General features: G+C 50.5%; 1 protein-coding gene across 8 annotated transcripts in view; it reads left to right on the top strand.

Annotated features, from left to right (window-relative positions):
- The window catches only part of CIITA (class II major histocompatibility complex transactivator), a 44,102-nt gene extending 16,683 nt beyond the window's left edge, over positions 1–27,419 (top strand). For 3 of the 8 annotated variants that reach the window (XM_010980047.3, XM_031433233.2, XM_031433236.2), the window contains exons 2-20: positions 4,460–4,606; positions 4,846–4,941; positions 7,199–7,261; positions 7,438–7,518; positions 9,780–9,824; positions 11,358–11,510; positions 11,973–12,116; positions 13,052–13,216; positions 13,766–13,834; positions 14,680–16,330; positions 17,231–17,389; positions 18,042–18,113; positions 20,768–20,848; positions 21,407–21,499; positions 22,651–22,737; positions 25,020–25,103; positions 25,284–25,367; positions 26,056–26,153; positions 26,703–27,419. In XM_010980047.3, the coding sequence (XP_010978349.3) occupies positions 4,460–4,606; positions 4,846–4,941; positions 7,199–7,261; positions 7,438–7,518; positions 9,780–9,824; positions 11,358–11,510; positions 11,973–12,116; positions 13,052–13,216; positions 13,766–13,834; positions 14,680–16,330; positions 17,231–17,389; positions 18,042–18,113; positions 20,768–20,848; positions 21,407–21,499; positions 22,651–22,737; positions 25,020–25,103; positions 25,284–25,367; positions 26,056–26,131 (3,350 nt within the window). In that variant the 3' untranslated portion in view covers positions 26,132–26,153; positions 26,703–27,419. Of the gene's footprint in view, positions 1–2,133; positions 2,253–2,332; positions 2,387–4,459; positions 4,607–4,845; positions 4,942–7,198; positions 7,262–7,437; positions 7,519–9,779; positions 9,825–11,357; positions 11,511–11,972; positions 12,117–13,051; positions 13,217–13,765; positions 13,835–14,679; positions 16,331–17,230; positions 17,390–18,041; positions 18,114–20,767; positions 20,849–21,406; positions 21,500–22,650; positions 22,738–25,019; positions 25,104–25,283; positions 25,368–26,055; positions 26,154–26,702 lie in introns of those variants that run through there. The other 5 variants (XM_064478187.1, XM_031433238.2, XM_031433235.2 and 2 more) reach the window with 5 other exon arrangements.

The following is a 27,419-nucleotide window of genomic DNA, read 5'->3' as shown; positions in this document are numbered from 1 at the left end:
GCTAGATTGGGGGTGTCCTGCCCTCGCAGGGCTCCTGGCCTATAGGATCTGCTCTGTGCTGGGGCAACTGAATAGCCTCCTGCCCCTAGTTCCCTCTGAAATTGCAGGTGGAGGGAAGAACCCAATTAGGAGCCTTTGAAGCACTTCCTGAGCATCTAGAGACACAGGAAATTTGGTTGTGGGAACACCGGGAGATCCCAGGCCAAGATGCAAGGAGATCTGGGCATGAATGGGTGGCACTGCATCCCTGTGGGGGGCTCTAGACTGAAAGCCTAGATTCTCAGCCTCCCAATGCAATGGGCTTCCTTTGACTGTGGGCCTCCTGTGTGCCTGGGGCACCACACAGAGCCTCTCTCGGCCTTTCGATGATTCCACAAGATAAGCATCGTTATCCCAGCCTAGTGGTGGGAAATCTGATACTCAGAGAGGTTAAGTCACTTGCCTAAGGCCTCCTAGCCACGATTCAAACTCAAGCTCTCCAACGAAATGACGTGGGACAGGCCATTTCAGCAAGGCATGAGTACCTTCCTCTGTCAAATGGCTGGAACTCTCCATCCTGCCTTCTCCAGAGGGCTCTTTGTGAGCTCAGATGGGCAGCTGGAGGCAGAAATCTGTTGTGAGCTGCAAATCCATGCCTATTCAAGAGGAACTGTGCAAGGCGCAGGCTTCATCTTGGGGACGCAGGAGGGTCCTGAGGTATATGCTGGGAGTGTCTGAGAGCAGACCTTTCAAGGGGTACTGCTGGTTGTGGGGCTTACTTCTTCCTGTGGAGGCTGTGGAGTCTCCTTATGCAAAAAACCCAGAAAGCTCGGCTTCACAACGTGGTAATTCAGGAATGGAGGAGAAAAGTCCCTTTGTCAACCTCACAGAGGTAAGAGGTGAATTAATGAGAGTGAGAATGGCCATCAGCCATACTGAGCTCATCATGTATGTCTTGAATGCTTTCCTGCATTTCCTTCCATGCATTAAGCACTTACTAAGTGCCAGTTACCTTCCTAAGGGGTCTACATGAATTAACTCACCTAATCCTTATGAGTTACCAAGTATTATTATTTCCATTCTACAGATGAGGAAACTGAGGCTCCAAGAGATTCTCATGTATATCAAGTTGAATTGTGTCCCCCTATCCCTCTGCTGCAAAGATATGTCCACATTAAATCCCTGGACTCTTTTCTGGGATTTTTGGAAAAAAGTTCTTTCCAGATATAATTAGGTTAAGGGTCATCAAATAATATTATGAACTTGCCCAGTCTGCGGTGACTTGGTAGATAGGCATGGTTTTGGAGTCAGGCAATTTGACTCTAAAGCTCAAGGGAGTTGCTTTGTTTCTGTACTGTCGGTGTATTTCCCTGGTGTTTGACCAGATTTGGTGATGTTGTCCAACGTTTGAAGTGGAGCTTGTCAATCAGCTAGACTTTTTCAGGCCCCTCCCCTCTATGCCTCCCTCCATCACCCATCTGTGATGGGACCTGGTGCCTATTCCTGAGCCTGGATAAATGGGGGTGCTCATTTGAATGGAAACATTTTGATTGGCAGGAAAGAGCATGGACTGGGAGTCTTGTGCTTGGAGATCAGGTACAGGCTTGGGCACTGGCAGACTCTGGAGCCTTGCGCAAGGTAAATCCCCTCTCAGGGTCTCATCTTCTCCTGTAGAATGAAGGAGATTGAACTTGAAGGTCCCTGGCAGATCTCTTGAGAAAACTGAGAGTCTGAGTAACTTGACCAAAGTCACACATTTCACTCATGGAGTTGCTGGAGTCAGTCTGGAGCTGTTGTCTTTAGATCTCACTGTCTGGGAAAAGAGGCAGTGTGCTACAATGTAGGCTCTCAATAAAGACCTCAGATTGAAAATGGGATGCAGACAGCAGGCAAGGTTTGGGGCAGGGAGATCTTCTCTCACCACCCTGGAGAGAAAAGTAGATTGCTTGGTTGGCTACCAGGGAACGTGTTGGGAGAGATGGATCCCTCCCCACTGCCTGCCAGCCTTGGCCCCATTCCAAGAACAGGGTGGCCGCCTTGTCTTTCAGTTCTGTTTCCTCCAGTCACAGTTGGCTAGACCTTTAAAACAAGCCTGCTATGTTTGGGTTCCTGCGGCCCCCACCCAACCCATCATAAAGAGTCAGTCCTGGTCAGGGCCCCTGCGTTGGAGTGGAAAGTTCATTCTCTGTGCTATCTGGGTGTGTGCCGAGACCCTCTGCGGCTAGTGAGAGCTGTTGATGACTGAAAGGAAAAGAAGCAGCTGGCAGGTGGTGGTGAGTTGTGTGTGTTTCTCACAGCCTTTCTCTGCTTTGATTCCATTTTCTTCTGGCCTAGGCTGGGCACTCAGAAAGCTACCTTGGATCCTCTGGACTTCACAGCCAGCTCTCTTCTCACCTCCTCCAAGAAGGTTCCTATGATTCTTTCCAGCGTGTGTCTGTGTCCCATGTACATCAAGTTGAATTGTGCCCCCTACCCCTCTGCTGCAAAGCTATGTCTACATCAAACCCCTGGACTCCCTTCTGGGATTTTTGGAAAAAAGTTCTTTGCAGATATAATTAGGTTAAGGGTCATCAAATAATATCATCCTGGATTATCTGGGGAGGCCCTAAATCAATGTCCTTTTTTGAGTGGGTAATTAGGTTTTTTTAAATATATGTATATATTTTTAGAGGGGGAGGTAATTAGGTTTACTTATTTTTATTTTACTTTTGGAGGAAGTACTGGGGATTGAACCCAGGACCTTGTGTATGCTAAGCATGTACTCTACCACTTGAGCTATACCCTTCCCCCAATGTCCTTTTAAGAGAAAGCCAGGTTAGGAGGTGATGTGAGCAGCAAGGCAGAGACTAGAGTGATGTGGCCATAAGGTCACAAGTCAAGGAATGACACCAATTCCCAGAGCTGGAAGAGGCAAAGAATTCCCCGCTAGAACCTCCAGAGGGACCATGGCCCTGCCAGCACCTTGACTTTTGACTTCTGGCCTCCAGAACTATGAGGGAATAAGACTCATTTACTTTAAGCTACTAGGTTTGTGGTACCTTTGTTGTGGTAGCAACAGGAAATGAACACATTGTAGGATCATGGACTATCTGAATGAGGGATTCATTAGCCATTCGAGCCATGTGGATGAGTCTTTGTACTGGCTCTCGCCAGCAAGAGCTGCTGCTTAGCCTATCTGAGCCTCAGGTTACCCATCTGCAAAATGAAGAGAATAATGCCTACCTTCCAGGGACGGTGGTTTGTTTTAACAGCTCTATTGAAGTATAATTCAAGTATCAGACAATTCACTCATTCAAAGTGTACAATTCATGGCATGTTTGGTATATTCACACAGTTGTGCTCCATCCTCACAGTCAACTTTAGAACATTTCATCATCTCCTCAGAAAAAAAAAAAAACCCATATTCATTAGCAGCTGTTACCCATTTTCCTCACAACTCTCCCCCTACTATAGCCAAACACTAATTTACTTTCTATCTCCAAAGATTTGTCTGTTTTACATATTTCATATAAGTGGAATCATACAAAATGTGGACTTTGTGTCTGGCTTCTTTCACTTATAATGTTTTCAAGTTTCATCCATATTGAAGCAGGCGTCAGTACTTTATTCCTTTTTAGATCTGAATACTGTTCACTGTATGGATAGACCACATTTTGTTTATCTTTTCATCCACTCATGGCCATTTGAATTGTTTCTATATTTTGGCTATTATGAAGTATGCTTCTACATGCATTCGTATGCAATTTTTTGTGTGGATACGTCCAGGGTTGTTTTGAGGATTAAATGAAGTAGTACCTAATGTCTTTGATACGTTCTCCAACAAATGATAATAAAAGATCTTAGACAAAATCTGCCCCAACTCCTTCAATTTACAGATTAGGAAACTGAAACATGGAGAAGAGCACAGATTTGCTCGAGATCACCCAAGGCAGGAGAGCATAACCCTAAAATACAGGTCCATGAGTCAGACTGCTCAGTACCAAATCCCGGTTCCACTTGGAGTTGGGTTACCTTATGTTGGCCACTTTACCTCTCTGAGCCTCAGTTTACTCATGTGTAAAGCAAGGTTAACAATTGTTCCTAGCTCATATGGTTGTTGATGTGAGTGTTAAATGTGCTAGCCCATGTGTCTGGCACATAGTGGGTGCTCTGTACATCTTAGCTGTTATCATTCATGGCAGCAGCAGCAGCAGAACTCAAGTCTCCTAGCTCCCAGGTGTGAGATATCTTGAATCTACACTTCCCCAGTTCCCTCTTCTGTATCCTGGGCATCTTTCCAGTGTGATTGTAAGTTCCTTGGAGGAAGGACATAGGGCTTCCTCTCCACATAAGAGGTGCTGAATGAGAGCCTTTGCTCACTTTCTTTGGCTCCCACCAACCCTGGCCTTCACGGAGCGACCCACCTGGGAAACGTGATAGATGTTAGTTCTCTGCATCTTTCCAACACCCCATAATTTAACTACGTGTGTCTCCCTTCCAGGCAGTGGACAGTGTGCCACCATGGAGTTGGGACCTATAGAAGGCGGGTACCTGGAGCTTCTCAACAGCAATGCCGACCCTTTGCAACTCTACCACCTCTGTGACCGGATGGATGTGGCTGGAGAAGAAGAGACAGAGCTCTACTCAGGTGGGCTCTCCTCCCTCTGGCCCCTTCCAAACCCCTCCCCACCTCTCTGCCTACAGTGGAGATAGCAACCAGGGAAAGTGCTGGCCACAGAGCTCCGGTCAGCACTACGGACAGCTCCAGCTCTCTGCGAGGCTCTCTCCCAACAGGGACATCTCCCAGCCCGCCCTGCCTCTCCCTCCTTCCCCGCCAGCCCTCTTCCCAGATCTTTCCTGCTTCATCCAAGTGGCTTTTCTTCCCAGAACCCGATACGGACACCATCAACTGCGAACAGTTCAGCAGGCTGTTGTGTGCCATGGAAGGTGATGAAGAGACCAAGGAGGCTTATGCCAATATCGGTGAGGAAGCAGTCTGAGTCCAGAAAAAATTTTTTGAAGGGAAAGATTCTTTTTTCTCTTCTGTTAATCTCACCCATTCACCAGGAGCCAGCAGGCTCTTCAGAACTCAGGGCAAGGGGGATGGGGAGCGAGGGCTAGAAGGATGGAGACTTGGGGAAAGAAGGGAGATTGGACATGGCAAGGGAAATAGAACCCTTCACTAGTGAACACCAGGCAAACAAACCTCACCTTTACATCCTCTGCCTCAATTTCTACACCTTTTTCTATTTGTTGCTCTTCTTCCTTCTTTCTCACAATGCACAGAACACACACTCCTCCCTCTCTTTCTCCCCCACTCCTAAGTCAAACTACTCTAGTATTTGTAATAACTACCTTTTAGGGGGCACGTGTAGTATGCTAATCCCTGAGCATGTTTTATCACATTGAATCCTTACAAAAACAAAGAAAGTAGATACTAATAGTTAGTATTAACCACAGAAAGGAAAGAATCTAGGGTAGGGAGGTTTGCTAAGGCTTAAGCTGAGAGGCTGGTTTGCAGCTTTAAAAAGAGCTACAGCTTTCAGACAAGGGCAGAACTTCTTGGGGAGAGGTGTTTCTGTTGCTGTGTTTTTTTGGTGGCGGTGGGGGGTAAAGGGTTCCTCCTCACCAGGGTCACCACTGTCTCATACAGAGGCTTCACTGAATTAGAAAAAGATAACACTCTTTCTGGAGGATGCAACTCCCATTAAGAAGTAACAGCTTGGCTGTTAAAGTGCAAGCTGGATTCTTGCCCCCCATTTGCCCTCTTGGCTGAACACCGTTGGACAGTGAACAACCTGCACAGATGTTCTTAGTGGCCCCTGTCCTGGCAACCCAAGAACATCACTTAGAAGGTCTGTGCTCGGCACAGAATGTGGCCAGTCTCTCCCTAGCACATGGCTCATCCAGCATTACACAAGGGCAGAAAACAGAGAGGAGCAGTAAACGTACGTGTCTCAAAAATTACAGAACTGAGAGCCTGCCTGCTTCCTTTCCTTTCTGAGAATTTACCTGGGGGAAGCAGAAATGCTTGGGGCTGAGGACATTCACAATTCATCACAACCGGGGGGAGTAATGAGTAATTTGGGCTTTTTCCCCTTAGGGGCATCTACACAGAAGTGGGAGGAAGCGGAGGAGGCAGCTTCACCCAAGTCTGTTCCTCGAGTCTGTGCTCCCAGAAGCCGTTGGCATACAGTCATTTGAGGCATCCTGAAATATTACCCATTGGCTTCCATATGTATAAAATGGGAATAGTAATCACATTTGCCTCATGGGGTGACTGTGAGAATTGAAGAAGTGTCTGCAGAAAGTGTTTAGAACAGGAATTTGAAAAGAGTGAGCATTCAATGTGTGAGGTACCACACCACCACTACCATCAACACCATCATCATTATCACATTCTTCATCATCATCTTCATCATCACCATCACTGCTGCCCTCAGCCGTTCCTCAGCTCAGAAGCTTTATATGGCTCCCCATTGCCTATAAAATCAAGTCCTGCCTTTCCCCAACATGAAATTCTTACTGCAGATACCCATCTCTAGAGTTTCCCAAACACCTTGCCTCACTCTGTTCCCACTACCCAGAAAGCCCTCCACTTTGCCCCCAGGCTCTGCCCCCATCTTTCAAGGTCTCCAGGATTCCTTCCTCTGGGAAGCCCTCCCTGATTGCCCCATCCCACTAGACAGTCTCTCCTCTTACCTCTTGTCATCATAATTGTCTTCCCATTGGCTCTAAGCCATGTTCCACTTCATCTAATTAACCACCATCTATTGAGTGTCTACTGTGTACTGGCTACTGTGTTGATTGCTTTAAATGCAGAGCCTCTAATTCTCACTACCCATCCCTGGGTTGTAGGCATTATTTATTCTCATTACACAGATGAGGAAGTGGAGGTCCAGAGAGGTTAGGTAATTGGCCCGAGATTGCATTGCTAGTAGGGCTAGTGGAGAGGGGGTGCATAGAGCTAGAATTTAAATTCAAACCTAAGACAACTCTGCTATGCTGCATTGCACTACTTTATAGCAGTAGATAAGTTTTCATGGATATAGATCAAGAGCCCATGAAGTTTCAGTGTTCCTTCATTAATGTGATCATTCATTCAGCAAACACTGATTGAGCCCCACTGTGTGCCAGGTCTGGGAGGTCACAGTTCCCTGCTGCCCAGCCCAAGGCCAGGGATACAATAAGCATTCGGTGAGAACTTGGTGATTGACTGCACTTTTCCTTGTCTGGGCAGCGGAACTGGACCAGTACGTCTTCCAGGATTCCCAGCTGGAGGGCCTGAGCAAAGACATTTTCAGTAAGTTGGGGGGGTTCTTGGCTCAGTCTACATTTCCTTCCTTGTTCCTTGGGGAGCACTATAACACCTGACGACCACCTTGCAATGAGTGGTCAGATCCCTCTTCAACGTAGGGACAATGGTGGCTCACCAGTCCACTGACCGTGTATGTTGCTGTCTTTGGCTTTTCTCCACAGTCGAGCACATAGGACTGGAAGAAATGATCGGTGAGAGTGTGGAGGTGCTGGAGGAAGCAGGACAGAAAAGTCAGAAAAGACGTGAGTGAGCCCCTCCCTGATGTGACCTAGACTTGCTTGACTCCTGGCCCTGTCTTGGCTCTAAAACCTGTTGTGGCTCCCAGTTGCTTCCCTCCTGTCTTCTCCACCTGGGTTTGGGTATCCCACCCACCTCTCCCCTCCCCACTGCTCCCTGGTGACCCTGGGAGGGAGCAGATGGCCCTTCTCCTGGTGGCTCTCTGTCCCTGGCTGTTTTGATTGCCATTGCCAAAAGGACCTCCGGGCTCTGGCTTCGCCTTCTACTTTGGTTGTCACCCCTGAGTTTATGGGAGATCTCTTTAAGCACAGTTTCTGGAGTCAGCAAGAACTGGGTTTGAACCCTGGATCAACTATTTATGGTCTGCGTGACCTTGGGCAAGTACCTGCATCTCTCTAAGCCTTCTTGTCAGTCTCCCTGCCTCCTTAATCTGTCCTCACTTGGCAGCCAACATGGGCTTTTAAATGCAAATAAGATCATTTTGCACCCCCTGTTAACCCTCTAATGGCTACAAAATACATACCACAAGCTTTGTGTGATCTGGCCCTTCCCACCTCTCCAGATGTGCATGAGTCACTATGCTCCAGCCACCCTTGCTTCTTTCCATCCCTGTAACCCATGTATATTTCCAGCCTCAGGGCCTTTGCATTTACTGTTCCTTCTATCTGGAATGCCCTTCCCCTGATTCTTTCTCCTTTGAATCTTTTAGGTCTTGTCTAACATGTCACCCCCTCCTGAAGTCCTTCTTTGACCACCTTTTCCATATAAATTACCTCACTTATTTTTACCTTGTTGGTGTCTCTCCTGGCACTGTAGCCCTTGTCATAATCTGGGCTTATTTTACTTAAGCATTTTGCTTAGTCCCCCTGCTACGAGGATAGGGATCTTATCTTTCTTACTTATCATCACACCCCCAGCATCTGGTACATGCCTGGATGCAGTAGCACCTCAGTGAACATCCATTGAATGAAAATTTCCATAAAATAGGCAAAATAGTTAATCAAGTGTTTATTGTGTACTTGCTCCGTGCCAGACTGTGTGTCAGCCCTGTACCTATTTATTTAATTTGAACAGGTAAACAAGTGCATGGTATAAAAATTCAAAAGGTGCAAAGACTATTCAGTGAAAAAAAATCTCCCTCCCACCCTTGTCCCCTAGCCCCTCCGTTTCCCTCCTGAAGACAACCTATGTTGCCAATTTCTTTTTTGTCTTGTTGGAAATATTCTATTTGCCTAAAAGCCAGCTCTTTTTTTAAAAAAAATCCATATAAATGACCACATTTACCTACAGTCTTCTATACCTGGCTTTCTCCCTTTAACATGTCTGGTAGGTCATTTCTGTATCACTGATGGAGAACACATGGTCCTACTGCCAAAGAATTTCCCTTCCTTCTTTTATTTTTTCCCTTCCTTCCTTCCTTCCTTTTTATTTGATAAATAGTTTCCCTAATATTTTATTATAAAACTTTTCAACATACAGGAAAACTGAAAGAATTGTACTACAAACAACCACATACCCACCACTTACATTATACTGTCAGTGTTTGGCTATATTCACCTCAACACATCTCTGTCCATCTGTCCATCCCTCTATTCATCCACCAACCCATCCGTTTTATTTTTAGCACATTTCAGACAAGATCGGGCGCGTTCAGGGTGGTATGGCCATAGATTATTTTTAGCACATTTCAAAGTAAATTGCAGACACCAGTACTGCCTCATACATCCTTCAGTATCCTGATTATTTTCAGGGCTGCGTGGTATTTCACTGGGTGAGTGAGCTGTAATTGGTTTCATCAGCCCCTTGCGAAGGGACACATAGGGTTTTTCTCTGTTGAAGTGCTACCTGCTTGATGCTCACTCACTGACCTCCAGTGTACCCCTGCAAAGTGGGAATCGCCACCCCCATTTCACAGATGAGAGAGCAAAGGCTCAGAGAGGCTGTGTTGCAAAGACTCACAGCTAAGAAAGGACCAAAACCAGGTTGTTTTATTTTTATTTTATTTTTTTAACTCAAACTCATCTTGTGTGCCCTCTGTGGTTCTGCCTCTTCCAGTGCCTCATTGCCCTGGGTGCTTCAAGTTGGGGCTTGGGCTTAAGCAGATGAGTCGGGGCAGAAGTGGTCGGAAGCAGCAGAGGGAAAGGGACCTGAAGGCCACTTCCTAGCCATGTAAGACAAGGTTATACAGCCTGCTGGAGTCCGCGAGCCCCTCGTGGTCTGGGACACCCTTTCCCTGAAGCTGCTGACTCTGGTGTTCTCTCTATAGCCTTCCCAGAGGAGCTGCCTGCGGATCTGAAGCACAGGAAGCTAGGTGAGCAGGGCGGGTGGGCCCAGGGAGATTGCCAGGCAGGAAAGCGGGGGCCTCCACAGGTGCGCACAGAAACCGGCATTTGACTGGGATTTCAAAATGTAGAATAGATAAACGAGATTATACAGTATATAGCACAGGGGAATATATACAAGATCTTATGGTAGCTCACAGCGAAAAAAAAATGTGACAATGAATATATATATGTTCATGTATAACTGAAAAATTGTGCTCTACCCTGGAATTTGACACATTGTAAAATGACTATAACTCAATTAAAAAATGTTAAAAAAAAAAAAAAAAAAAGAAAAAGAAAGAAAGAAACTGGCATTTGAAAGCTAAGACTCAGAGAGGTGAAGCCACTTGTCCGAGATCACACAGCAAGTGAGAGGTGGAGCTGGGATTCAAACCAAGATCATGATTCCGTAGCCTGTGCTCTGCAGTTCAAGGACTGCTGGGAGAGTCAGCTCCTCTTCCTCCTACAAAGCCTCTCCCCTAACCCCTCCCTCTTCTTAATTCTGAGTCAGACCTGAGACACACCCGCCCCCACCCCACCTAGCTCCACTGCCCCTCCAGGCCCCACCTCTCCTTTCCCAGTGCAGAATCACCTGGAGTCAGCTGGTTACCCAGTGCCTTCCTGCCTTCCTTAGAGCCCCCATGCCTCAGTGAGCCTCTTCCCCCAAGCTCACCATCCCCTCCCCAGATGCTTCCTCCCCTCCCATCTTGTCCCCTCCCCTTCCACCCAGTTATTATTGCAAAGGTGGGGAGACCAGCCTCTCTGTGGGGAACAGACTGAGGAATGAAAGCCTTTTAGTCTGATGGAGGAAGCCTGGTCGCTGCCCTCAGAATGTTCTCATCTGATGAGGGAGACAGGGGCCCTGCCCATGAAGACCCCAGGGTGATAGAGAAGCAGTCCCTGTCTTCAAGGAGCTCCCAGTCTGATGGAGGAGGCAAGTCTTTACCCTGCTGGACCTCCCAATTAATGGAAGAGATAAACTCCTGCCCAGTCTGATGGGAGGTACTTTAGAGGGTGGTGGGGGCCCTGGCCAACAGCCTATTCATAGGTCTGTTTCTATTTCATAGGGTTTTTTTTTTTAATTTCAAGTTGACATTAGCACCCTTTTCTTTAAAAGTTTATTGTTTGTTTATTATGATGTTTCTTTTTTTTTTTCCCCCGCGTGGGGAGGTAATTCGGTTCAATTATTTATTTATTTTAATGGAGGTACTGAGAGTTGAATCCAGGATCTCGGGCATGCTAAGCACACACTCTACCACTGAGCTATACCTGCCCCTAGCTCTCCATGGCAGGAAGCACTCAGGACCCAGTCACAAAGGGCAGGCTGCGGGTGCGGGGACTACCTGGCACAGAGCAATTGCTGATCAAACCAGCTTCACCCAGGGCTGAGAAGAGGACAGGAGTTTCCTTCCACTGCCAGCAGAGAGATCCACTCCCAGAGTCCTCCCCACGCCAGGGAGGCCCCTCCAGGCACCCACCCACATCTCACCCAGCCTCTAACACAGCCCTCTTCCTCACAGCCGAGCCCCTCACCATGCCCATGGTGACTGACACTTTCCTGGTGGGGCCAGTGAGTGACTCCTTGGCTCAGCCCTGCCCAGCACCACCTGCTCTGTTCAACAAGGAATCAGCATCCAGCCAGACCCGGCTGGAGGACACTGTCCTGATGCCCGGTAGGTTAGGGGCTTGGAGAGGGTGGGTTTCCCCCCTCCCTGGAGGTGCCTGAAGTGTAGCTAAGGCAGGAGCCATCAGGGACAGGAATTCCCCGCCTAATAGTGTAGACACCCATGTCTGTCCCAGCCCATCCCATCCTCAGGGTCCCCATCGACTCAGTCTGTGCTGGACAACATGCCCAGGAAGGAATCGCAGCCCTGAAAGACACAGCAGGGATTCCTCGCCAATTAGGGAATTCACCCACAAGCCCGATGCTTTCATCAGCTATGAACTGAGTGCCTTCCCTGTGCCAGCTACGCTGTTGGGTGCCAGGAACACCACCATGGGCAAGGCATCACAGTTGTTTTTCTCAGGGAGATGGGAATCCTTTAGAAGGGAGTCAGATGTTAATTAACCACGAAACAGGATTACAAACTTAGGTGCTATGGAGGAGACTACCTCACTGCCTTTGTCTCTTGCAGGGCCCCCTTCCAGTTCATTGTTGAGCTGCTTCAGCCTCCCTGCTGGATCCATCCAGATCATCCCCACTGTTTCCACTCTGCCCCAAGGGCTCTGGCAGATCTCAGGGGCCGGGGCAGGGCTTTCCAGTATAGTCATCTACCGAGGTGAGTGTGCTCGGCCTGGCCCCCAGCCGCCTCTGTCTGTGCCCTGGCTGCTCCCTGACCCTCCCCTCCCCCCACCCCAGGTATTCGGCAGTTGTAGCCTAGTGCCTTCTCATTATCCACATCCCCCATAACAGCCTCCTCTGTCCCTATTTCCCAAAAGTCAAAGCAGAGGGGCAGAGCTCCCTAACATGGTCCAGGTGGGTGACCCACCACGTAGCCATGTGGCCTTCTATTTGTCACTTTCCCCCACTAAGCCTTAGTTTTTCCTTCTTTTTCAAAAAAAATTAAACTTTATTATATTTTAAAATCAGAACATCAATAATGCTCATTAACAAGGCAAATAGTGAGATACAAGAGTTACTGAGTCTCTTTCTCACTCTTTTTTAGTATACCGTTTTGAACAGTTTGGTATGGATCCTTGCACAGCTTTTTCTGAATTGCCTTGTTTCCCTGTTAGTAAAATGGTCCCTGCTGACCTGCCACATTGAAGGGTTGCGAATTTTCCCAGGGAAGGCATGTTAAGCTCTCAGGGATGGGAAAGAGAGTGGGGCTAGGGGAATACCTTCACTCAACTCAAGAGCACCCTTTCAAGATTGCATGCCAGTTTTTATATAATGCACTGGTGCCTCAGGAGCAAGGAAGCATTCTGGACATCTAGGAGAATGAGTACTGACCACACAGTGGGAAAAGTACTGTAGTAGCACTTGCCTTAAGCTCTCTATGAGCTGATTGTGTCCATTTCACAGATGGGGAAACCAAGGCTGCAGGAGATAGATGTAACTCCAGAGCCCTTTCCTCAACTCCACCCTGAAATGTGTTCCTTTGGAAGTTTCTTTCTCCTCTCTGCAGACTCCTAGCCTAACAGCCTAATTTGGGGTGGGGGTGACCCAGGTGGGTTCCTGGTTGTTCGTACACTCTTTTCCCTCCCAATGTAGGTGAGATGCCCCAGGCCAGCCAAACACCTACTTCAAGTGGCCCACCTGTCCACAACTTCCCGAAGTCCCCAGACCGACCTGGCTCTACCAGCCCCTTCGCCCCATCTGCAGCTGACCTTCCTAGCATGCCCGAACCAGCCCTGACCTCCCGTGCAAACCTGACAGGTAAGAACCAGTGGGGCCAGGGAGAGTTCTTGGCAGCAGGATTGAGACCCTGGGGAAGCAACTGCCTCAGACAATGAGGTCCACCTACAGAGCTGCCTGCAGGGACAGCCAAGTTGTGTTTCTGTAAAACAGGGCAGGGAGGGTCTCCAGGGAGTGGAGGGCCCGGGAAGGTGGGTGAGGGGAACAACTGGAGAATCCACGTCCCACCTAAATGGGGCCACCAGCCTTCACCAGTTTATCACTCAACAGGAAAACAGGCTCAGTGTGGCCAGATCTTCTGAGGTGTCAGCAGAATCTGGGGATCTTGATTTTCACATAGACACTGTGATTTTGAAAACACTGGTGAACATTTTAAAATTTACAGCAGGCCAAAGAAAGCCGTCTTTGAGTAGGATACAGCCTTGGGTCATCACCTTGGAACCTCCATCTCGGGGAGACTCAGCCCTTATCAGCTCTGCTCTCAGGATTCAGAGGACTGGATGCCCCGGAGGGAGGGAAGTCCCCGGGGCACCCTTCACCCTAACTCTGACACTGGCTTCTTCTCTCCAGAGGATGAAACATCCCCCACCCAAAGTCCGGCAGCTCTCAAGCCCTCCAGCAAGCTTCCCAGATGGCCTGGTGAGTGGTGGCAGGACCCCTCCATGTTGGATGAATAAGGGAAGGGAAGCCAGGTTTGGGCTTCCATCTGACACATTGAATACCAGCATTCATTCAGCCAGTTGTGCTTACACTTAAGCAACATTATGGAGGACCTGCCCCTCGTAGGCCCACACCAGGAGGGCTTGTTTGCAAGGCAGAGAGAATGAATGAGGGAAGGGCAGGTAGCTGAGAGAGTGGATGAAGGCAGGAGTTGATGGCGAGTGTGGGAGAGATGGAAGGTGGGGGTGAAAGGGCGGCTGAGAGAATGGCAAACTGCCGAGTCTGACTCTTTTCCAGGTACCCGTCCAAGCACACAAGACACAGTAAACCATTAAATTTGCAAACAACCTGAATATGATCCCTGTTTTGCAGATGAGGAAACCAAGGCATAGTGGGGTACATAGCATGCTCAACATAACACAGATTAGTGGTGGGGACTGGGTACAGCTCAGTGGTAGAGCCCTTGCTTAGCCTGCATGAGGTCCTGGGTTCAATTCCCAGTACCTCCATTAAAAAAACTTTTTTTAAAGTGGTGGAGCTAGGACTTGAATCAGACACATGGATTCCACTATCTTAACACCCCCACAATGGCCTCCCCATGGTGAGTGAGCCAAAGAAGGTTAGTGAGTAAATAGAGGAATGAGTGAATGGGTTTAGGAAGAATTGAATTAATGAATGAGTGTCTGGGTCACTGACTGAGGCAGCTAATAAAGAAAGCAGTCAGGGAAGACTGTGTGGTGAAGGGACGAAGAAGCTAGTGATGGTGGCTGGTCCTGCCACGAGCATCCTCCCTTCCCCAACCCTGCATCCTCTGACCTGTGCAGAGAGCGTGGAGCAGTTCTGCCGCTCACTACGGGACAAGTACCAGGCTAAGCCTGCAGGCCCGGAAGGCATCCTGGTGGAGGTGGACCTGGTGAGGGTACGGCTGGAGAGGAGCAGCAGCAAGGGTCAGGAGAGAGAGCTGGCCACCCTGGACTGGGCAGAGCGGCAGCCGGCCCGAGGGGGTCTGGCCGAGGTGCTGCTGGCCACTAGTGACCGCCGGCGGCCACGAGAGACGCAGGTGATCGCCGTGCTGGGCAAAGCAGGACAGGGGAAGAGTCACTGGGCTCAGGCCGTGAGCTGGGCTTGGGCTTGCGGCCAGCTGCCACAGTATGACTTTGTCTTCTGCATCCCCTGCCACTGTTTGGACCGTCGAGGGGACACTTACCGCCTGCAGGATCTGCTCTTCTCCCCGGGCCTGCAGCCCCGGCCGGTGGAGGATGAAGTATTCAGTTACATCTTGCGGAGGCCTGACCGCATTCTGCTCATCCTGGATGCCTTCGAGGAGCTCGAAACCCAAGACGGCTTCTTGCACAGTGCGTGCGGGCCCGGGTCAGCAGAACCCCGCTCCCTCCGGGGGCTGCTGGCAGGCCTCTTCCAGCGCAAGGTGCTACGAGGCTGCACCCTGCTGCTCACGGCCCGGCCCCGAGGACGCCTGGCCCAGAGCCTGAGCAAGGCTGACGCCGTGTTCGAGGTAGCCGGCTTCTCCGCCCAGCAGGCCGAGACCTACGTGATGCGCTACTTTGAGACTTCGGGGGCCACTGAGCACCAAAAGAGAGCCCTGGCCCTCCTCCAGGCCCAGCCGTTTCTCCTGAGTCACAGCCACAGCCCCACTGTGTGCCGGGCCGTGTGCCAGCTCTCTGAGGCCCTCCTGGAGCTGGACGATGAGGCCGAGCTGCCCTCCACACTCACCGGCCTGTATGTTGGCCTACTAGGCCCAGCCGCCCACGACAGTCCCCCGGGGGCCCTGGTGGGACTGGCCAGACTGGCCTGGGACCTGGGCCGCCGTCACCACAGCAGCCTGCGGGAGGACCAGTTCCCGTCAGCAGAGGTGAGGGCCTGGGCTGTGGCCAGAGGCTTGGTGCAGCCCACCCGGGGGGGCCCAGAGACTGAGCTGGTCTTCTCCAGCTTCCTCCTGCAGTGCTTCCTGGGGGCCTTGTGGCTGGCTCTGAGCAGCGAAATCAAGGACAAGGAGCTACCACAGTATCTGGCCTTGACCCCAAGGAAGAAGAGGCCCTATGACAACTGGCTGGAGGGCGTGCCGCGCTTTCTGGTCGGGCTGGTCTTCCAGCCTCGCCCTCGCTGCCTGGGAGCCCTGGTAGGGCTGGCAGCGGCCACCTCGGCGGACAGGAAGCAGAAGGTGCTCACCAGGTACCTGAAGCGGCTGCAGCCGGGAACGCTGCAGGTGGGGCGGCTGCTGGAGCTGCTGCACTGCGCCCACGAGGCGCTGGACGCTGGGCTTTGGCAGCATGTGCTGCACGGGCTCCCGGCCCGCCTCTCCTTCCTGGGCACCCGGCTCTCGCCTCCCGACACCTACGTGCTGGGCAGCGCCTTGGAGGCGGCAGGCAGAAACTTCTCCCTGGACCTCCGCAGCACCGGCATTGACCCCACGGGACTGGGGACCCTCGTGGGACTCAGCTGTGTCACCCATTTCAGGTGGGGACTGGGGACAGGAGAGGGGGCTTCTTTGTCCTGGGCACTTGCTGTGGTCTTGGGGCTGTGTCCAGTGCTGGCTCTGTGGGGTCTCATTTAGTATGCACGGCAGCCAGGCGGGGGCAGCAGTGACTCTATCTATTTTTTAAGATGAGGAAGCCAAGGCTCAGAAAGGCATAGTAGCTTGCCCAAGGTCACACAGCCAGTGAGGGGCAGCATCATTCTTTCAACCAGTATTTGCACACCCACCATGTGCCAGGCACTGGGCCACATATAGAATCTAAGAGTGATCGGGGTTCAAATTCATTTTCTCCTCTCCATCCCCTGATCAAGTCACCATTTTGTCATGGTTAAGTTAAAGCCACAGCCTCCCCTGACCTCCCTGCCCCCACTCTCTTCTCTTCCACTCCACTTTATATTTAACCATCAGAGCAATCTCTCTAGAAATTGCATCTGATCATATTCCATTCTTGCTTACAATCTTTAAGAAGCACTCCACTTCCCTCAGGATGAAGTCAAAATTCCTTAATTTAAATTAAGGAATTTAGATCCTTTAGCAATCTGTTTGATCACTTAAGCCTGATCTCCAGAGACTCTCCTTTTCCCCTAAGCATACTTTATCCAAGCTGTAAGATCCTACACCACTGTAATGGTTCAGCTGAGAATTTAGCACTGAGCTTCCTGGTAGCCAAAGCAAAAAGGAAATCAAAAACCACTGGGAGAATGGAGAAGAAGGAGGAATCGATAAGGGCTCAAGTGGTCATGGAAGGCTTTCTAGAGGAGGTAGGCGTGAAGCTGAGGGAGGAAAGTATCTAAATAGGTAGGAGGTCCCTTCATGGAGCCACCCCTCCATTATGGTCTAGCCCAGTCATCGTGCCTGGGTCTGAGGCCCTTCCTCCACAGGGCCACCTTGAGTGACACGGTGGGGCTATGGGAGTCCCTGCAGCAGCGTGGGGAAGCCAAGCTACTCCGGGCAGTGGAGGAGAAGTTCACCATCGAGCCTTTCAAGGCCACGTCCATGAAGGATGTGGAAGACCTGGGCAACCTCGTGCAGATCCAGAGGTGAGGGGGAGAGGGCATGGGAGGCAGTCCAGATCATGAAGGACCTAATACTAAGTTTGCTGTTAATGCTTCCAGTGCCTCCTCTTTTGGGGGCATCCCATGCCCTCCCCTTGGGCAGTGACCACCCAGAATCTCTCATTGTACTCCCCTCTCCAGGATTGACCACTTGGTGCTGTTAAAAACTTGCCACCACGTGCCCAATTCTTTCTCAGCTAGAGCCAGGGAGATATTCTCTCCTGAGAAGGCTTCATCAACTGCCTTCTGTATCTAGTAACAGAAGTGACACCTTTGGCCGCCTCTCCAGGACCAGTATCATCTCCATTTTATAGATGGTAGAAGTCTCAGGTCCAGAGGGCAGAGGAAACGACCGCATAACTGTCTTTCACTCATTCCTTCATCATACGTTGACTGATCACCTACTGTGTACTGTCTGGGAGGGGTGAGGATAAGCGCTTACTCTGAGGCGCTTTTCCATGAAACAGACAGTAATGGGTTAACATCGTCCTGAGGTTTTTCTTTTTAACAGTGGGGCAACAGTAGCCCTGAGGAAGGCAGTCCTTCCAGGGAATTTTGGGCCTCCTGGGACACACAGGAAGCGGTTCAGAGACAGGCGAAGAGCCTGCTCTCCACTAACATTGCCCCTTCTCTCTAGGACAAGAAGTTCCTCTGAAGACACAGCTGGGGAACTCCCTGCTGTCCGGGACCTAAAGAAGCTGGAGTTTGCGTAAGCACAGGGGTGAATTGTTTGGGGTCCCCTTGAGGTCTCTTCTCCAGCCTTAACTGGGCTTGTGCCACCAGAATGGAAATGGGTCTTCAGAATCATTCTTGCCCTTTTGCCCCACCACTCTAGAAGCCAACTTCCAGCAGCTGGGGCACGGCTGGTCCAGTCCTGGAGTTTCTTGAGGGTGAAGTTAACTGGCCTATTTGCCAATAAGCATGCTCATTCACATCCACTCATTCAACAGACCTACTTCTATGACGGAGGCCACTGTTCTCAATGAGTTTGCAGCCCAGTGTAAATAGACAAGTACCACCTGCTGTGATTAGTGGCAGGAAAGTCAAGGATGTGAGAGTGCAGACATGGAGGAGGTCAGGGGGACTTCCCGGAGGAGGTGACTGAAGCACTGAAGCTTGACAAAGGAATAGAAACGAACCATGCTGGGTGGAGATACTATTATTTTCTCCCTATTGTACAGAGGCAGAAACTGAGGCCTAGAGAGTATAAATTGTTTGTCCAAAGTCACAAACATCAGGTAAGCCTGGCTCTTGCTCCGACAAAGGAAAAAGCTATATTCGTGGTTGGTCCTTCTTATGGATCGAAAATCTAAAATCTCCTAGCAATTCAGCAGGAATTATTAAACACCTCCAGTGTACCCAGTGCCTTTTATATATAACCTCATTAATTTCAAGAGCTATTCTGGGAGCTGGTCCTTATCTTCCCCACTTTACAGATAAGGCAACTGAGGCCTGGTGAGATTAAATAACTTGCCCCACAGTCCCTAGCTTGTCACCCACAAGCTGCTCCTCCTGATCACTGCTACCCTCGTGCCCCCAGAAAAAAGCCAAGCATTTCTTCTTTTGAACAGAGACAAGGTGCCAAATTTGTGCAGTGATAAAAATGTTGCTGAAAAGAGGAAATGGATGAAAACAATTACCAAGGGCCGCTTCTGGCTTTGAATTATTTTCAGCTTAAAAAGCCCCTAGTTGGACATCGGAACTGTGCCCCAGGAACCAGCAGCTGTGGGGTGGAACAGCCCAGAACCAGGAGACTAGCCACCTGCAGACCGGAAGCCCCGAGAAAGTTCTGAGGAAAGAAGGAAGGAAGGAAGGGACTATTTTGGGCGTGTGATTGGCAGCCACTGGGTCAGGCATCCTGTAGCTCCCATCTGCCTGTAGCTCAGGTTGCGTGGCCGCTCAGTGCCCTGCAGGGGCTCTGCTGGTAGATGTCCTTCCTTGGTTCGGCCCCCATCTACGTCTTCACTCTCACGCCTGCGCTCTCTCCCATGCTTACTCCACGCCAGCCACGTGGGTCCCCTTGATGGTTTTCAGCCTCACTAGGCGTGGTCCAGCCCCTGGGCCTTTGAATGGGCTGTGCCTTCTGTCCAGGACGCTCTCCCCCAGATATCTGCATGGCCCATATCCTCACTTCCTTCCAGTTTTCATTGAGAGAGGCCTTTTTTGACTCCCACATTAAAGGTACAACTCTGCCCTGCTCACCACTGGCCTTTTCTCTGTATCATTTATTATCCCCCACACCAGATAATTTCCCAATGTCTTTGATCATCCATCTTGCCCCTTGGAATGTCAGCTCCATGAGGGCAAGGATTTTTGTCCGTTTTGTTCACCGCTGTCTGTGTGACAGTCTTGTCTGGTCTGGCACACAGGAGGCAAGCAATCAGTATCTGCTGAATGAATTCTTTAATCCTGCTAACAACCTCATAGGACTGGGGCTAAATTTGAGAAGACTGAGACTCAGAGGTGAGGGGATCTGCCCCAATAGGTCCTACAGAAGCTCAGTGGCAGAACCCAGACTCAAATCAGATTTCAGATGCCCTTCACTGAAGCAAATGTTTCCCAGACTTTGGGTTTTCAAAGACAGAGTATTTCAGAGTGAATTTGAGTGACTACGTGCAGTTACCATCTTTTAATTAGTATCAAATATGTTCATTCAAACCACTGCTGGCGCCATAATGAACATTTTAGTATCATTTAACTATATTTTAACCATATATGGTACATTTAACCATATTTTAAAAACAAAACAGCCCTATGTTGTCTTTTTCTCATTCCCTCGAAGTCTGATCTAAATGTCAATCTGGGCTGTGTGATCTTGTGTGAGTCAATTAACCTCTCTGTGCCTTGGTTTCCTCGTCTGTAAAATGAAGATAAGAAGCACTTTTAGCTCAGTCATTGTGAGGGTTAAATGAGATCTGACCTGAGTGAGGGACCCAGTGTGTTCCTAGCATATAATAAGTGCTCAAGAAATGTTTCTATTTGTTATTAAAAAACAATGGCAGATAAGTAAACCATCTTTCTCAGGACTGGTGGTGATCCTCAGGCCAGCATTTGGGAACCACTCCCCTAGGCCAGGGTGGGAGAAGGGTACCTGGGGATGTCGGCAGGAGTGAGAACTTGCTCCCCACTCAGAGATGAAAGTTGGGGAGCCCTCGGTGGGAGCCCAGCTGACCTCTTGAGTGGGCTTTGTGAAATCTGCCTGAAGCAGAAGGGATTGGGGTCCCACCTGGTGGGGTTGGGGGGATGTAAGGCAATGGGGAGGCAGAGAAGGGGAGTGGGCCTCAGATGGGCGTGGCTTTTGTGGGGCCGAATTGAGGGGCCATGACTCTTTCAGGGTCTTAACCTCTGCTGTTTGCCTCCTAGGCTGGGTTCTGCCTTGGGCCCCCAGGCTTTCTCCAAACTGGTGAGGATCCTTGAGGCCTTTTCCTCCCTTCAGCATCTGGAGTGAGTATAATCCCCAGAATCTCTCCCAGAGACCTCGGGCTTTGACAGCCCCAGACCCTGGCCCTATTTCTGTGTGTGTGTGGTGGTGGTGGTGGGGGGCTGGTGTGAATGACCAGGTACCCCCACCACAGGGAAGGGACGGCAGACGGAAATCCCCACCAATAAAAATAGGTTGAATCCTTTTGTCACCTTTGAAATTCTTTCCCCCTCATGCGCTGCTCCCGGCAATCTCGTGGGGAGACAGGGTCAGGGAACATGACTCCACTGTACAAATGAGGTCTCACGTCATTAAGGAAGCTGTCCCAGCTCCTGGGGCTCCCAGGAAGGAGAACAGGGATTCAGGTCCACGGGGAGTTAGTTAGAATCTTGTCCACTGGCTGGCCAGTTGGCCCCCCAGGGGGATGAAGATTTGCTCTCAAAAGCTGGGAGCTGCAGCAGATGTGTTGTGTCCAGAGGTGGGGGGATGGAAGGAAGCCGCCTGCTGGGTCAGAGGGAGGGGGAGGGTCGAGTGGCCTCTGGGGTGCTGGCTGATGGCCCCCCATGTGATTCCACCTGCAGCCTAGACTCCCTGAGTGAGAACAAGATCGGAGACGAGGGGGTCGCCCAGCTCTCAGCCACCTTCCCTCAGCTGAAGGCCCTGGAGACACTCAAGTGAGTAGGCTAGGCCTGCCTCTCTGCTGGATTTGTCCCCCAGAGTGCAGCTGGCTTTTTTATTCTTTCATTCATGCATCCATTCAATCATGCATTCATTTAATCATCTACCCATTCATTCATTCATTTTTTCATTTCTTTATTTAATCATCCAATCAACCGATCATTTATTCACTTAATCAACAAATATTTAAGGAGCACCTACTATATGCAGCCACCATTCTAGGCCCTGGAGACCCAGCTTTAAGTAAAACAAAAGCCCCTTGCTGGGGAGGGTATAACTCAGTGGTAGAGTACATGGCTAGCAGGCATGAGGTCCTGGGTTCAATCCCCAGTACTGCCATTAAAATAAATAAAAAGTTAATTAAAATTAATTACCTCCCCCCCAAAACAAACAAATTTAAAAAAAAAAATTATCATCAAAATCTAGCCACACTCCACTCCATAACCTGGATCAAAGCAGCCACAGAATTCACCAGAATTTACTTAGGGATTTCTTTAATGGTAGGACACTGAAACTTCTCGAGCAATTTACAGCATCTTAGGAAACAGCTGTGAATAGGCCAGACTTCTCTCCCTTCATCCCTCCTCCCTTTCTCCCTCCCTCCCTCTCTTTGTCCCTCAGTCCCTCCCTCATCTTCCTCCCTCTCCTCCTTTTCCTTCCCTTCTTTTTTTCCCCACTTAAATATTTTATGAGCACGAACTATGTGCTTGGCACTGCTGTAGCCGCAGGGATACAATAACAAACAAAACAGACCTGACCCCTCGTCTCGGTGGACCCCACGTGGTTAAACAAATTATGTGAACTCTTATGTAATGACGGTGCTGAAAAGTGCTCCAAAGGGAAAAGAAGGGATGCTACAAAATCATAAAATAGATTTTGGGGGAGAGCCATCTCCCTCATCTGCGTCCTCACCCCCATCGTCCCCCTCAACCTCAGGTCATAACTGCATTCTTTTGTTAAGCATTAGCACAAGTCTACCCAAAGCACGACTCTTATGCAAGTAGACTGTCTTTTGCTTGCTGCTCTGGGCCACTCTGTGAGGAGGCTGGATTTTCCAGCTCTGCCCGAGCCTGGGACGAAAGATGCTGATGGGGAGGGGCATTCAAGTTTGGTCCTGAGCCCTACCCTCCTTGTTGTACCCCTGCAGCTTGTCTCAGAACAACATCACCGACGTGGGCGCCTGCAAGCTGGCCAAGGCCCTGCCCTCACTGGCTGCGTCCCTCGTCAGGCTGAGGTGAGTGGCCCCCATCGGTCAGGTGCTGAGCTGGTGGGCTGGGGGTGGGCAGAGAGCCCCCTTGATGCCAACTGTAAGGTCGCACTGAGACCCTGGAAGCAAAAAGTACAGGCTGTTCTGTGTCGTTGTTGCACAACTTGGTGGGGGTCGGGGTGGAGGGGCACCAACCTAAGATCCAATATGAACACATCCCCTGGAGTAGGGCAATGCCACCGCCCCGAACAAGAGGATTAGTAGCACTTGGGGGAAAGGGGCATCTGGAAAACTTTGGGCAAGTCGATTAAGTATTCCTAACCTCTGTTTCCTCATCTGGAAAATGGGTACCATCCTAAAGGCCTATGGAAAGGGCTTGGCGCAATGCCTGGCTCTGATGCTCAATAAATATTGATCTTCCTTCCCCATGGGTGGCAGGACTGAGTTTTTTCTGGAGTCCAGGGGTGGTGGTTTCTAAAAGGCTGACCACCATGCACAGGCAGCCTTGGCAGGCTTTTGTCACTCACAGACTGGTCTTTGCCTACACTGCCACCTTCTGGTCGGCTTTGGCATAGCAGGTCTTGCTTTTGATTACTTTCAGCCCGGCCCCTGGTGGGACCAAGGGGTCCTTCCAGCCCATTATCCTTCCAGCCAAGGTCCTTGCGTGCAGCTGCACAGGTTGTGTGCTGTACAGGTTGTAGTCTATGTGATTGGCATCCCCTAGAGTTGTGAGAGCATTTAATATTCTCTAAAATCAACCATAGGCCAGAACCTGTGCTAGGAACTAGAGATATGACTATGAACAAAACCAGTGTGGGTCTTGTTTTCAAGTTCCTTGCATAATAAAAAAGCACATGCATAAGCAAAATATTTAAAACAGTGATTCATACTGGGAAGGAGGAAACTAACAAAGGCCCCGGAGGGCAAAATAGAGAGTGTTGAATTCACCAAGGGGGGGGGGGCCTCTGAGGAGGTGACCCCTTACCTTCTATGCGAAGCTCTCGGGGGAAAAGCATTCCAGGAAAAGGGAACAGCAGAGGCAAAGGCCTTGACGTGGGAAAGAGGTTGGGTCTTTGAGGGTCGGAAGGGCCACTGTGGCTGGCTGCAGGGGATGAGGGGCACAGGTGGGAGATGAGGTGAGAGAGGTCAGGGAAGGCCAAATCATGCAGGGAGGCCCATGTAGGTCAGGAGGGGGTTTTGGAGTTTTTCTGTTGTGAATGGAGAAGTAGGTGGGGCATGTGCGGGTGTATATGATCTGACTGACACTTTAAGAAACCTTATATTTTATGAACTCTAAGATGCCATCTGTCATAAGTCACCATTCAGAGGACAAAACACTGCTAATTAAACTATGACATTCATTGATTATCAGACACACCCTGATCTCAGTGATTTTCCAATGCGAACATGTACATCTTGGCATCAATGAAATATGGGAAGAAACCTCTGCCTGTGGCAGGGAGGAAGGGCCTCCTGGGTTCTAAGATCCATCCCAGGAAGAAATTATAAAACCTCTGCCTGGTTCCTGCCCTGGTACTGGCCGACCCATGACATCAGTGGATCCTGGAGTTTAGCTTGAATCCACTTTGCTGCAGTGCTTCTTTGACCTGTAGCCCTGCAGTGTAGCTCTGAGGCTGAGTCATGGCAAAGTCATAGCCTTAAAATTAGAACCATGGCCATACCTGGCTTGTTAAAAGGATGCTGGTTAATAAGTGTATAGCTTAAGTCAGCACCAGCAACACCCGTTGTGCTATTTTTGACACTGCTGTTGGTGACTGAACACACTATTGAAACCCAAGCCGGCCCAGTGACTCCGGGTTTCTCTCTCCCCTGCTATCCCCAGTGCTGGACACACCCCCTACGGTAACTTGTATAACCTTCACAAACCCCCTTGGGAGGTAGTAATAACCATAATTAAGATGTAGTTCGTTCCAGGTGTTGGACCCCGTTCCGGATGTTTTACCAACATTAACTCATTTACTCCTCCTTATAATTACTCTACTATCTCCATTTTATGGAGGAGCAAACTGAGTCACAAAGGAGTTAAGTAACTTATCAAAAGTCAGACAGGCAGCAAGCCACAGAGCTGGGATTTGAACTCAGGAAGTCTCAGTTAGGAAGCTACTTCCACTCAGTCCTGCTGCTTCTCCAGACTCACTAACTGCATGACCACGGAGAAGCAGCTCAGCTTCCTGGGACTCAGTTTTTTTCCTCTGTAAAATGGGGCAGTAATCCTGGCTGGGTGGGCTCCCCCTAGGTCCTGACCCCCCAGCGACCCCAGCCCCTGCCCTGACCTCTGTTCCCGGCAGCTTGTACAATAACTACATCTGCGACGCGGGAGCCGAGAGCCTGGCGCATGTGCTTCCGGACATGGTGTCCCTCCGGGTGCTGGAGTGAGTGTGGGAGCCCAGGCAGCAGGGGGCGGGGACCAGGGCTTGGGAGGACCAGGGGTCTCCTGCTGGCCCCGTGGGCAGCGCTGGGCTGAGGTCTGCTTGTCAAGAACGTGGTGATGGCCTTGGCCTGGGGCTGGTTGGTCCCCAGGGCCAGGATCCACAACGGGTTTCTTTCCCCAGTGTCCAGTACAACAAGTTCACAGCCGCCGGGGCCCAGCAGCTCACCGCCAGCCTGAGAAAGTGCCCTCAAGTGGAGACGCTGGCGTAAGTCTCGGCAGTGGTGGAGAGTCAGTGTGAGGTTCATTGTGTGAGCCCTGAGCCCAGTCCCACTCTGCCCCTTACCAGCGTGCAACCTTGCAAGCAGACATTTCTTCCCTCTGGCCTCAGTTTCTTTGTCTATAAAATGGGAGCAATAATAATATTTACCCCCAAGCAGTTTTGTGGGGTTTAAATTAGTCAAGACATACAAAGCACGTAGAAGAAGGTCTGGTACACAATAATGCTCACTATATTAGGCTGAATGATATGAAACCACTTATATTCAACTGTTTGTGATGCACACAATTGATAATTTCTTATGGTTCAAACTTATTTATTATTACGTCACCATGATGCTTACTGTCCAGTATTGTGCTTTATACTCTTCCAAAGCACTTTCGTCTGCATAATCACTCATATCTTCTAAGGGGAATAGAGTGGATCTTATAAGACCTGTTTTACAAATGAGACAAATAAGGCACAGAGAGGTTAACTAACCCTTTTGAGGTCACACAGCAAGTCAGCAGCAGAACCAGGTCTAAAAGAAGGGGTCTTGGGGCTCCTAGGCCTCTGGTGTCCCCACAACCCCACACTAGGCTGGGTGGGAGGAGGGATTTGGTGGCAGCTTGCGTTGGGGCTCCAGTCCACACTGTCTCCTTTAACCTGGCCTCTGGGTGCCATGCCCCCATCATAGGATGTGGACACCCACCATCCCGTTTGGAGTCCAGGAACACCTGCAGCAGCTGGACTCACGGATCATCCTGAGATGATCTGAGCTGTGCCTGGGACAAGGTAACTGAGGTGGGCGTGGAAGGGGAGAACCACGGGGCCCCCAGGGTCAATGTCCTGTGAAATCAGAATCCATAAAAAGTGGGCAGGCAGGGGCAGCGGTCACCCAGCTCCCACCACTGGACTGTGCTCCACCCTGTACCCTCCTGTGCTGGTCTCGGCAGGGTGTCTTCTAAAGGCTTGAGGACTTGGGCCCTGAGGATCCTCCCTGTGGGTGGTTGTGGAGGTGGCGGGGAAGGACAGACGGGTCAGCCGTGCATGCTTCACAGCCCTTAGCATCGGAAGGTCTTCCTCCGAGGACCTCCCAGCTACCCCCGCTGCTGTTTCAGCCTGTTGGTTGCCCTAATGCCTGACACTGTCCTCATAGGAATTTGCTCTACAAATTTCCTGCCTCTCTCTTTGCAGAGGACTGTCCCCTGACTTTCGTGTTCCCCTGACCTATGACGTCCCCCTCCCCCATTCCTCCCCCTAGTCCCCACCACACTCTATCCATGTATTGAACTGCCCCATCCGAAAGCTCCCTGACCTCCCCATTCTCCTGACCTCCTGCAGCATGTTCTCTAAGGACACGGACCACGCTGGACCCTGACCTGGCTGTTTGTGGACACAGCTCTTTTGGGGCCATGTCCCAGGAGTCTCAGTGCCCTGGCACCCAGCCCTGGTGGCTCAGGGTTGGCCCCTGCCCAGCTGCAGAAAGGACCCATGTCCGGCTCTGTGGACAGACCCAGGCACGGCCCCAGGCTCCTCGGGGCCCAGGTTGATGTCAGCCCTGCTCAGCGGCTGTGGTCCTGCCAGATGGATGGGCGTCTGTCTGTTGGCAGCTGCTGTCCAACCGGGAGCCCTGAGGCCTTCCCTGCAGGACACCACAGGCAGCCGTGGCCAGGCCAGAGCAAAGGATGAGGTGGCTGCATCTCCGCCTGCCCGGGTCCTGCCGGCCGGGGGAGAAAGCACTTCTCCACGCTGCTCCCCTCCCAGGGCACACCCGGCACTCTGACGGTACCAGCAGGCAAGCCCGCACTGCTGATTTCCCAAACCATGACAGCTGGGATTCCATGGCGCTGCCTTCTGTCTCTGGCGCTCCCTGGTTTGCACTCACTTTGTCTGCCGAGGCCAAAGCTAGGCCTGGCCAGACACGCGGACTTGAGCAGGAGAAGAGCTGACGATACACTAATGGAGAAGGGGAGGGGTGATGGACTGGAGCCACATCCACCTTTTTGCCTTCATTTCCTGTCTTTTTTCACTACATTATAAATGGCTCATTCATTCTCA

Source organism: Camelus dromedarius, chromosome 24 (assembly GCF_036321535.1).
Source record: "Camelus dromedarius isolate mCamDro1 chromosome 24, mCamDro1.pat, whole genome shotgun sequence".
NCBI classification, from domain to species: Eukaryota; Metazoa; Chordata; class Mammalia; order Artiodactyla; family Camelidae; genus Camelus; species Camelus dromedarius.
This window is presented reverse-complemented; position numbering and strand designations above follow the sequence as displayed.